The sequence below is a fragment of the Xiphias gladius genome, chromosome 5 (genome assembly GCF_016859285.1).
Source record: "Xiphias gladius isolate SHS-SW01 ecotype Sanya breed wild chromosome 5, ASM1685928v1, whole genome shotgun sequence".
In the NCBI taxonomy this organism is placed as follows: Eukaryota; Metazoa; Chordata; class Actinopteri; order Istiophoriformes; family Xiphiidae; genus Xiphias; species Xiphias gladius.
The window spans coordinates 4,152,218-4,165,133 of record NC_053404.1 but is presented as its reverse complement, the minus strand read 5'-3'; the positions used below and the strand labels follow the sequence as shown (position 1 = coordinate 4,165,133).

Sequence of the window (12,916 nt, the reverse complement as noted above, 5' to 3'; positions counted from 1 at the left end):
GGCTAACAAGACCATAAGGGAAGGAGGCAGACACACTGCACCTATTTACACAGTATAACACCATCCATTTATCAATTTGTCATTTATGCTGTCTGGCATGCTATCAATCACAAATTGGACAAATTTCCTTTATGTATCTAGCTGTGTGACAAGGAGTCTCAGTGAATAATCTGATGTGTGACATCAAAAATTATTATTTTATGTCATTACCTATTCTATAAACCTTATTAGCATACCTGCACTGCAAACCACCTCTAGTACATCTAGCAATAATGTACTACTATATTACTATGTTGAATATTTACAATGATTTGGAGTTGTAATATTATTTTATGGCATGCATGATGTACTTTTTAAGAACTTATTACTATTAAGTATGACAAAAACACCAGTAAGGATGACATGACCTATAATTATTTATTATTATATCAAATTTTTTTCAGTACTTCCCATCAATATATAACAATAACTGCTGATATTATAATTAATTAAGATAAGTGGCAGAAAATGGATGGAAGGATTCTTAAATTTAAAAAAAAGTTAATTCATTCAGGTTAATTTAAGTTTTTAATAAAATCTTCTCGTGTCCATAATGAGCCAGTGAGCTTCCTAGCTGGCTGTTTCCTACATGTTTGATTATGCTGCCTGAAACCCCCCAAAAAAAAGGACTGAACTGTCTCCAGCAGCACAACCCTATGTCACAACAATCCCACTTTTATTTTATAGGTGTATAGCATCTCCAGTCCACAATAACATACAGAAACATTTTAGAACTACCATTACAGCCTACAGCAGCCAAAAGACAAGATTTAAAACTTTTGTTAATCAAATTTTAGACTTTCTAATACCTTTGACTGTGTTTTCTTGAGGAAATTAAATTAATTGTTCTTTAATACTTTTCAAGACTTGCAAATATCCACTTATTTAATTATTGGATCACTGTAAAGATGTATAGGCTGGTGAGGACAGGGTAAAACAATAAACCGTGAAAGCATGTCAACAAATAAAGGCAATGCCGCATTTAAAACTATGGACATCAAAGAAAAAATTATGGGATGGAAGACCAAAGAAAGATTACAGGAACTTGTTCAAGAGAAAAAAAAATTTACTTTCTATGGTGGATGGCATTTTGGTGACTATGTGTCAACCATCATATCTGTATTCTGCAGCTGTCAATTTGTTTGCATTTCTTCTCAATAAAACTCAGCTGATTGAACATTATCAGTCTGGCTGCTATAAAGGCAGAGAGGCAGAGAGACCTGTCCCGAAGCCACTTCAGCATTTTCCCGGCTGTATCCTTGGGGTCATTGTTGTGCTGAAAGGTGAACCATCTCAGTTCAGATGCACTCTGGCTCATATTTTCTTCAACAACCTCTCTGTATTTGGCTGCATTCATCCTTCCCTCAATTCTGACTAACTGTCCCTGCCACTGAGAAGCACCCGCATAGCATGATGCTGTCACCATGTCATGGTATTAGCCAAGTGATGAAGAGTGTTCTCTCTCTGTTAGAGTGACCACTGGGTTCTTGGTCACTTCCCTGACCAAGAACATTCTTTCCCGGTTACTCCATTTGGCCAGAAAGCCAACTCCAGGAAGAGTCCTGTCGGTTCCCAACTGCTTCCATTTCACAATTATTGAGGCTACCATGCTCCTGGGAACACTCAAATCTTTAGAAATGTTTTTATACCCTTGTTCTGATCTATGCCTAGCCACAATTTTATCACAGAGGTCTGCAGAGAATTCCTTTGACTTAATGGCTCGGACTTCATGGCATGCCAGGTTTTTGTCCTGACATGCAGTGTGAATTGTGAGACCTTATACTGTATAAACAGGAGTGTCCCTTTCTATGTCCAATTATTTCAGTTTGCCAAAGGTGGACTCCAATCAAGTTCTAGATGCATCGCAAAGATAATTAAAGCAAACAGGAGGCACCTGACCACAATTTGGAGTGCCAGAGCAAAGGATCTGAATATCTTTATACAGATTTAAGTATTAGATTTTTAATAAACTAATAAGCAAAAAATTCTAAAAACATGCTTTTAATTTGTAATAGATTGATGGGCGAAAATGGAAATTTTATCCATTTACAATTAAGTCTATAACACAGTAAAGTGTGCAAAAAGTGAAGGGGTCTGAACACTTTCAAAAGCTACTGTAAGTTTTGGGTCTATTTTTCATGATTAGGTAAATCTATTTAGGTAGAAGTTAGGATAAGGTTTTAGTCGTTTTTTTTGTGTAATAATTGATCCTGGTTCAGTCCACACCATCAATACATACAGTATCTAATATTAAGATTTATACTTCAAATACCCTACAAGCTCTTAAGAAAAGCCTGGTCTTATAGCATTTGATTTGAAATAAATGTGTCAGCTCGCAATATTAAAAAATGATATAGAACTGATGTTGGTTCTAATGCCAAACCTCAAAACATTGTTGCTGCAGTTGTAATATCAGGGGTAACATTAAAAACTCCAATTACAAATACATTGCTTTATTTTGAACTTGAGAAAACCAAACTGTACCCTTCAAATCTGGTACATGTACAGTTGTGTGTGTGTGCAGGTGTGCCTGTTCCCATGTGTGTTAGAGAGCATACTGAGGTATACACGTAAGTGGACAGGATACCACTATTTGTATTGCTGTTGTTTCCACATACATACTGTACAGTATACACACATTCCACTGAGACTTTTCCACAACAGTCCCCCTCTTCCTCTCTCGCTCTCCTACACACACACACACACACACACACACACACACACACACACACACACACAGTGAACTTAGAGAGGAAGAGACAGAGAGAAACATTTACATACTGTACCCATGCATATTCAGATTAGCCTGGAACAGCAAGAAATAGACTAAGAATAATAGAAGCGCAAGAAGAGCTGCTTTGAACCTCCATACTGATATTTCTCAGGAAAAAGCCATGACCCCAATTGGGAAAAAGCTGATTTTTGGGTCTGTGTTTAAGGTTAGGGTTAAGTTAAGGTTAGGGTCAGGGTCAGGCTAAGGTTTGGGTAAGGGTTAGGGTTAGGCAAGTACTGACACAACATATCCTGCATGCTTTATACTTGGGTAGATGGTGTGGAAGCGAGTTGAATTCCAAATTCAGTGATAATTTTTTCTCATTCGGTCCCTAGAAAGCATTTTCAGTCTAACATGATGCTCACATGTGAAGAGGGGCACTGCACTAAAGGTGTAATCTGCTCTTCAATTTCACACATGTACATTTCTCTTATTTATGGATACATAAAAATAAAATTTAAAAAATTTAAATATATAAGTGAATATACTTGTATGTCTCTCATCCAGCACAACAACAAGATTACTAAAACATTTTTTTAGTTTTACAATTGGTGATATTATGCACATGCACAGACACACACAAGCACGCACACGCACAAACAAGCGTCCACGCGCACATGCATGCACACACACACACACACACACACACACACACACACACACACACACACACACACACACACACACACACAGCAGCTTTGATGATACCTTTCCTGCAGTTGGAACCTGTCATTACTGAATGAAATGAGGGAAGCCATTGTACTGGAATGAATGAGGCTCGGCTTAAACAAGTCTCAGATGTGTCTGTGTATATACACTATATTGAACTTTTACATTCATGGTATATTTTTGTATATAATTGAAGACGATGGAAAAATAAGCTGTTTATTAGATAACTGATTTTAAATGAAATTTTAGGCCTGTTGTACAGCTGTGTTTATATCACTGATTATAGTCACTGTTAAACATAATCAGTAATAATAATTAGTAATATTAATAATCCAAATTAATGTATTTTTGATTATTGAAGACAAATCTTAAAAATTATTAGAAAAGAATATTATGTTGTATGATGATGTTAAAGGTCTGTTAGGGTAAACTAGTCTTTAGTCAGAGATTTTCCTCTTCACAGTTGTAAAAGATAACACATGTAATAATATCCTTGCTTCAGACAAATTGGAAGCAGGCATCAGTGTGTGTGTACATCTACGGTATGTGTCCATCAATATGTGCACGTATGTGTTGCTCCTATAATTAGAAAGTGTTGATCTTGATGGCATATTGAGTTGCCCAGAAGGGAGAGTGGATAGATACTGGAGCCCTCGTCACTGATGACCCAAGACCCCCAGGCTAAAAAACACACACACACACAGACACAGACACACACACACACACACTTTCTAATTATAGGAGCAACACATACATGCACATATTGATGGACACATACCCTAGATGTACACACACATACATGAAAACAAACACATACACACAGAGGCAAAGACAGACCAAGGCATACAGTGCACATAAATAAGTATACATAAATGCATGACTACAGGTGTTCAAGAGCTTCAAAACTGCGTACTACAACTTGGGATGGAAGAAAGAGAGACTTAAACCCAAGTGGACACAAAGATAATGGGTCCTGAATTGATCTGATGATGGAAAAATTGGCAACACTTGATTTCTGTTGCTCTGCTTCCAATTTGTCTTAAGCAAGGATATTTTTACATGTGTTATCTTTTACAACTGTGAAGCAGAAAATCTCTGATTAAAGACCAGCATATACTCTATTAGAGTTTGACATTTAACATCAAATCAGGTCACCTTAGCCGGATTTCTCACATAACAGCTCTGGTGAGAGTCAAACTCGAGTGTAAAACTAATCATGAAAACACAGTGTTTAGGAAGTCATTGCTGAGATTAACGACTAGTAGATTAGGCCACACCAAAACCAATTCACTCCATGATGTTCACACATATTGTGTAAGGGTTTGGGGAAGGCCCACGGAGTCACAGTGTGTATCCAAAGACCCAAAGTGGCGACCAGAACATTGCTGAATTTATAAACTAAGTTAGAAATTTGTAACTGCTGATTTCCACCATAACAGGATTACCAGTATTTTCAAATAAACCACTTCCCTGAGCAAGATTAAAGTGACTGCCTAAATTGAATTAAATTTGGTTCCCCAGACTTGACTTAACACTGCTGTGTTATCAACTGTCATTTCACTACAAGAAATGCACACAGACACACACACACACACACACACACACACACACACACACAATTACATCACCTAGGACATGCATTATTGTAGATGCCCACATTGATTTGAATGGTGCGATGGTTCTGCTGAGTCTTTGGCCCTTTACTATCAGGCATGCAGAGCAGCCTGATACAGCACATTGAGTGACTAATGAGGTGAACACACAATGGGGCACTATCACACTTCAACGTGTCATGATTCATTATTTAGGTGTCATCAAAAAAAGGAGGGAAATACAAACACTAACACAGATACACACGAACGTCCCTACTGTGAGCTGCGTACTGAAAGAGCACTGAAAGAGTAGAATTGAAGTGAGTGAGTGACCACATACATCCCAGTCCCAGTGAATTTGTAGAGAAGGTTTTAGATTACATGGTAATACAGAGCGTATTAAGGTACATATCATATACTGGTGATGCTGCTGGTCTGAATCCTGCTTCCTATCTGTCACCTTAACCCTCTCTCTCTTTCTCTCTCTTCTGTCCTTCCTATCTCCCCTGTCCTCTATCCTGTTACACCAAGTACCAAAGTGCAAGTGCATGTCATTATCTTGTTCTTTTGTGCTGAAAGAAAACAAAAAACTCTCCATCTCTGTTTTGAAAATGGATGCCTCTCCCTTCAGTTCAAAAACATAATGCAACTTCTTGTTGTGTGGGCGACAGCTGATAGCATTAGTAGCGTTTGCGTCTGTGTGTGTTTTTTGCTCTTAGCTAGAGCTGGGATCATCCACGGTAGTCATTGGCATAGAGTGCTAACCTCTTCACAGAGGCTGCAGGTCTGTAAGTTGCTTAGCTACTGCTACTAGGCAATCAAGAGTCCCCCTAGACGCACAGGACAGCCTGCTCTCCTCTGGGATCACTGCCTTATCAGCTGGGGTGGTGATTTCCCAGACCTTTCCTCACGATTTCAAGGTTTGTGTTTTAATGTTTCGTTTGTTATGCCTGTGCAACAGTTCCCTTGTAACCAGTTGGTCTATAATGTAATTCGTGGGCATAAAGGAACGTTTTAGGGCACAGACTTTCAAATATCTTGCATTCACCTGCGGATCCTCTTGAGAGTGTTAAGAGTAGAACCTGTGATTAAAGTAGTCTTCGTGTCATTCCCAAAATCATATATCATAGAATTAATTTATGTGCAACTTTTCTGTATTAGAGACTTAGTGTATGTTCAAAGCCAAATTCCACTGCCATTGCATGACATATTTTGACATTAAGACGGTGTAAAGAGAAGTAAAGAATGAGCCATTGTTGACGCAGCTGCCTCTGTCTCTGTGCTTTATAGTTATATGGTCATATACTGTATGTTAATTTTTGGATTGGGGCTATTTTATATATTCGAGTTGTTTGTACATTCCAATTTTCATAAATTTGAACCAATCTTTGCTTATATGAGGTAGCTCTGATAGCTTAGGCGGTTCACAGGTAAGCTATGATTGAAGCCAATGTAACTGTCATCTAATCTTTATCTCCTTCAAATGAAGCTACAAAATTTCCTCCTGCACTGATTATTAAAACTAAGTGGTCCCTTTTCATCCAAGGGAACAAACACATAGACTGCTTTGTAGTGCATGGTCCAATAAGAGGTAGGTGCTCTGGGCATTCAGAGCTTCTATAACAGTTAGCAGGTAAACATGGGAAATGAGATGGGGGGTATGTAGGCCACCTGGCTCCCTGTACTGACATAAGACATAACTGCTCATTGATGTGTACAGAATCAAGCATGATGTCCTGACCATTGAAAAGTTAGCTTTCACACATCTTTAATGTGGCATTTCCTTTTAAAGGCTGCATCTGGCTGTCCTTTCCTCTGATTTCTGTCTGCCTATTTGCCAAACAACTTAATGCTGACCAAATTATTAAGATTTTGCACACCAGCATCATGTTTGATTGTATGCAACTGCTAAAACATCGCAGTTGATTGTCTTGCCTTGTGAATGTCATTTCTCCATTTCCTTTTCAGTTATTGTAAGTATTCCACCTGTCTGAGAGTGTTTTCTCTAAAGTACATTAAGTTCTGTTTTGTCAGGGTGTTTTTTTACTTAGGAGAGCTGAGTCTGATAATGTTCGCCTTAGTGTCTAGCTAAATACTCAATATTGAAAATATTTTTAAAGGCTGAAATAATTTCAAATCAGCTCTTTCACACCCCTAAGTCTTAGTGACAGTACATATGATCATAAACTCTAAACCAAAGAATCCCACACACTTGTCCATCAGTTGAACTCACTGTTTAATAAAGTGAGTTCATGTGATGGTAACTGTGCATTATTCTTTTTTTTTTTTTCCAAATGAAGGCAGGAGTAAAATATACTTTTGTTTGAAAGAAAAAAAATTTTTTTTAAGTACTTGGCAAAAAAAGAAAATTACTACTAAAAGAAAGCAATGGAATTGAATCAAAGGGTTGTATGAAGAAATTACCAAACATTGCCAAAATTAATTAATAGACCATCTTTGGTCTGTAATAAATGCTGCTTTGGTTACAAGTATTAGTTACGTCTCTCGCAAGACTTTCTAATATAATTGACTCAGTTTATGTATTTATACCTGTCATTTCAGTCTGCCCTGTGCTATATACAAAAATGTCCTCTCTGTGGACTTAAGGAACAGTTTGACAAGCTGACATTATCCTGAAAAGAAAACACATGGAATCTTTTGTATTAAAAGAATTCTGTCACATGTCTTAACTCTGCTGTTACAGAAAGAAACTGTTAAGCAACCATCACTTGTATTAGGATTTAAACTCCAGCAGCTTAACACTCAAAACAGTGACATTCTTGAATTGATCTAGCTCATGATGGTTGTCAACATTCTCCCTGGATGCAGACAATTTGTATTAGAACAGAATCTGTCATACTGTTACAGGCTGATGGCGTTCTGTCTTTCCAACAGAACAAAGACACCTATGCTCTGTTTTAATCCCTCCCCAGTCACAGCCATATTTCCCTGTGAACCAAAGGCCACCATAAAACTACATAGCTGCGAAAGGAAGGAGATTCAAAGTCTTAAAGGTAACACCCAACTAGGGCAGTAGCCCCTTCTGTACCAAAAATCTCTACATCGTGAGTGTAGGTGTGCAAGTGTACACGTTTCCTATCGTAGTTTACCTGGAGAGTATGATTGATTACGCTGGTGAGCAATCAGCGAAAGCTCATGCCTAAGCTTGGTACTAGATAAATGGGCTCAGATGAAGCCCGTGTGTGGACGTAGTGTGTGTGTGCATGTGTTCATGCATGTGTGCGCATTCTCTGTATGCATGTATGTGTGGGTCATGGCTAGACAGTCCCATCATTCTGATTAAAACACACACACCTGCACACTCATTGCTTAGTTTTCTTTTCGAGATCAAAGGAAAGGCTATTCTTTCTTTTTACTCTTTGCCTTTGCTAGAGGAGGGAGAAGAGAGGGAAGGAGGCAAAGGGGACAAGAGGAGGGGGCATAATGTTTCCTGCCTGTGTGCATTATGGATGAGGAGTGTCATCACTGTTCCACCCGTGGCTCTCCGATGGCTTTAAGGTGGCCCGGTGGGGTTACCTAAGACTGTGTTTGTGTCTTTGTATGCTTGAGTGTTTGTGACTATGACTGAGAGAGAAGAGGCACCAGGTCACAACCAACAACACACACATAGATAACAAACACCCTCCCTGGGCATAATTTTTCATTCATTCACAATCTTTAATTGAGTACAAATCCATGAGGATTTTACTTGTGACAAAAAGCTTTGGGTCAGCACAAAGACAGCAAAGTTTTGATCACCATAAGGTATCACTTCAGTCAATAAAGTCATAATCTGCAGTAACAACTCAAAATCATTTACTTTTACTCACAAGTTACCATATATCCATAGTTTAATGCACTAGACTACAATATAAACCACTGAAGAGGAGTTGTGAAATGGACATTCGTCTAGCCAATCAAAAGAGTGTCCATTGGTTACTGTGACAGCATTATGAGGGCCTCTCTAACCCCTTGGGAAACAAGTCAATCACAAATCATCAGTCATAGAGAAGGTTATGCTTAGTGCATAAGTGCAGTGTATGTATGCGTTTGTTGATTTATCCTTGAGTATTGCCAGCTGAGCTCCATCACTCATGACTTCCCTACTTGCAAGCTGTCGAACATTTACAGTGCTTGCTTACAGGGACCTACATATTGTCTGCTCGTAGAAGAAACAATCCTGTAGGATTTTCGTGAGCATTCTATAGTCAATTTGTGTTCTGTTACTTTAGTCACTGCTTTGAGATTGGGTCCTTACATGAGTCACTTTGCTATTAAAATGACAAACAGTGGTAAGAATTTTTTGTTAATATGATCATTTCTCTTTTGTCTAGAATGGGAGGGCTTAATCAAGCTACTGCACTGTGTATGCCAACAGGAGCTTTACAGCTACCAGCCCAAACTGGCTCAAGAGCTTTGCAGGCCTTAAATGTTGATGCTTCCAAAGCCTTTAAATACTATATGTGTTGTTAGCATGGTGGACTCTCGTTAACATTGCCAGCAGGACAAAAATGACAACACCTCAGTAATTCTATATACAGGGTTCAAGCTTTTTACAAGGTACTTTTGTATAGCAGATTGCTGGTGTGTGCGTGTGTCCGCATCCCCACTATAAACAGTGGAAAGTGAAATGTGCAGAGTGGGGGGCTGGATTGGCAAAGCGCTCCTCACAAGCTTCAGAGAGAAAAGACAGCTGGCGCCATCTCCGTGTTTCTCTCTTTCTCTTTTACTTGTCTTTCTCTCACCACCAGCAACACTTTCAGATTACATGAGAAACTCACTTTCTGACCGTCACTGTCTCCCTCTATCTCTCATTCTCTCACTTTGTTTCTCCCATGTCTCACTCACTGATTTTTCTTCATATTTCAGAGCTGTGCTGTTTTCCTGCCTCTTAGTCATTTTTGCCCTCTTTTTTCCCCTCAGTATGTTTCAAGCCCTGTTTCAAGCCCTTTCCTCCTCCCTTCTTTTGTGAGGGAGGAGGGAATGTCTCTTTCTCTCTCTCCCCATTGTTCCCTCCTCCTGCTGTTCTGGTGTCTGTCTACAGGTGGAAAATGTCCAGCAGATGCTTGGGCCAGAGCCCAGGGAGTTGCTGACTTTATTACCTTGGCAGCTCTTTATCGCCATGGAAGCTATCTATCGTTGCAGAGACCAGTGTCTTGTTACCTGGTCCTGGTAAAGAAGGCATGTGTGTAGACACTCTTGCCATTGGAGAGAATTCTACAAGGGTTTCCCCAATGTACTTTCCTCTAAAGTACATCTTACTGTAAATGTTATTTTGGGTAAGTTCTGTTGAAAATGTTATACCATACTGCATTTTCTTCAATTTCATTTTCATCACAACAAGAAATCTGGTACTAACAAGTTGCAAGAGACACAAGATACAAAATGGACTTATCAGTAAACAGTAGTAAGGTCACCGACACATAATACCTCAAAAATTATCATGAGCTGGTGGATGCCAAATGTTCTGTACACACTACACAAACAGATACTGAGAACAACTGAAAAAACAAGTCCATTTCATAGTGACAAAACCATTCAAAGCCCTTAAAATTTTCACATATAACTACAGTCAAATACATTCACACATGAATACACAAGTACTTTCCATATTACTCTTACCATCCCAATATAGGAAAAACCTCACATAACAGAGAAAGTAGAATGGCATATACTCTCCCCAGATCTTTCTTAAATAACACAAAAACCAAACACAAGATACACACATTGACTTCCTCTTTGGTACAATCTATTTCTATGAATACATCACTGTCAGCCCTCACTTTTATGTAAATAAAACACTTGCTTGCCTTCCCAAACATGCACAGACACTGTACTGTCTTCACATTCTAGAGGTTAATGTCCTGTACAAGTCAACAGGCTAAAAACAGGTGTGTGCACACCCTCTCCCACATCCACACAACCACCTCTCAAATCACTCTAACACTCTTTTTCCTACCATCCTTGCGGTAAAGGTTGATCTCCACTTTCCTCTCCTCTGACCCCAGCAGGGCCTGCGCCATCTGAGCTATAGCCAGTCTCTTGGTGTCAGGTCCGTACAGGAAGTTACACGTGCATGGCTTCTGCATGATCTCAGCACGCGAGTAACCACACATGTGGCAGAAGCCATCGTTGCAGAAGATGATGGCACAGTTCTCCACTCTTGCATTGGCGATGACAAACTTACGACCTGTGGGTGGAGTGAGAAAAGTTTATTTTTACTTCAGTTTTCTCTTTGACATTAGTACTACCATCCAATCAATGGTACTGAAGTGTAGGTGACAGATGATCAAATGAACAAATAAATGCATGTGGAAAAATTTGAGAGAAGTCAAAATACAGTATAATGAGTCTCAGTCTAACCCTAACCCTTGAACAAAACCGGGTGTAACTGCATAAAACCCAATATCTCTCAAATGCTAAACATTATAAGTAATAAAACACTGTTCTCTTTCATGTTGATTTTGCATAAGGCTAATGCTGTGATACCAAGGGAACATTTTACAGTCATCTGACACCAACAATATTTTCCTGAAACAAACAACAGACATCCCTGGTCAGACAGTTTTGTTTTATTTGTGTACCCTCACTGCATCCAAATGTTAATAAATGTAGTTATGTGAGATATGCAGTATATAGGTTGCTGTCTATGTTATGTCTTTTAGTTTCCCTTTGCACTATAAATACGAGCAGGGAATATGGAAGAGACTACACAAATTTCTACATGACTGTTAATCATTTGCATTTTTTTAGCTTCCCTAACTGTAAATCGTGTATGCATATGAAATTCAGAGCACAGTTATGAGAAAAAGATTTAAAGAGGAAAGTCATTAAATTTTGAGAGGAAAGTTGAAATGTCATACCAATAAAGCTGTGAATTAGAGGGGGGAAAAGTCGTGACACTAAAAGGACAGACTGCACAGGTGAAATCAATAACATTTACAATGGCTGCATTTCAATTAGTTTCACCAGGTTCAGTGTCTGCATGCTGCCTAACTGTATGGCTTACTGGGACATCTTAACGTAACAGAGCCATCATTTATTAACGTTATTAATAACACTTGCTTTGCCTGCTATGACAAGTCAAAATGTCTGCTATGCAAAAGGTCTATAAAGGCGAAATGTCTTAGGGAAAAGAGTCACAAAATTTGTTAAGAAATTGGTTTTATGAGGAAAAACTAAATTAAATTGTACTCTCCAAACGTTTTTGTCTAATTCGCTCATATTAACCCACGTAATTCGAGCGTGCATAGAATTTTTTTCAGAAAATTTTCATGGCTATTTCCTCGACTAGCGAAGTCCAGCTAACACAAGGGGTATGACTCAACAGGGACATCGAAAATCACCTGCGCACTTAGCTAATATAGCAGGCTTTTGCTAACAAATGCTCACTTTCAAACCTAATAAAACTATGTATAGGAGCTGCAAAGTTACTCACTCTCAATCACAATGTAAAATTGAAACTTTAACAGACCCTGTGCCTTTTTTTATCAGGTGCTAAACAATAAAAAATACAATAGTTCCCATTTGAAAGACACATTATCCACCTGCTCACCCCTTTTTTGGACTTTTCACTCATTTTGAGACTCCTGGTGATATGTCACCTTCAAACTAAGAGGCCCCCTTTCAAAATAAAATTGAGGTAACGCACAATAAACCTTAGAAAATAAGTATGGAGTCAATGAAAACATTTAAAAAACAACACAGTCTTTAGTATACGAGAGCAAAAATAGAGGGGCATTCACATTTGTACCCATTGTAGTGTTATGAAGAAATTTTATTGTTGATGGTATAGAACTGTATAATATTACGGCTAGAAATGTATAATTTCTTCTCTTCTTTT

At 38.5% G+C, this 12,916-nt stretch overlaps 1 protein-coding gene across 6 annotated transcripts in view; it reads right to left on the bottom strand.

Annotated features, from left to right (window-relative positions):
- Positions 1–12,916, bottom strand: part of kcnh2b (potassium voltage-gated channel, subfamily H (eag-related), member 2b) — a 221,154-nt gene that overhangs the window by 181,495 nt on the left and 26,743 nt on the right. For 3 of the 6 annotated variants that reach the window (XM_040126771.1, XM_040126773.1, XM_040126772.1), the window contains exon 2: positions 11,033–11,263. In XM_040126771.1, the coding sequence (XP_039982705.1) occupies positions 11,033–11,263 (231 nt within the window). The other 3 variants (XM_040126774.1, XM_040126775.1, XM_040126776.1) reach the window with 3 other exon arrangements.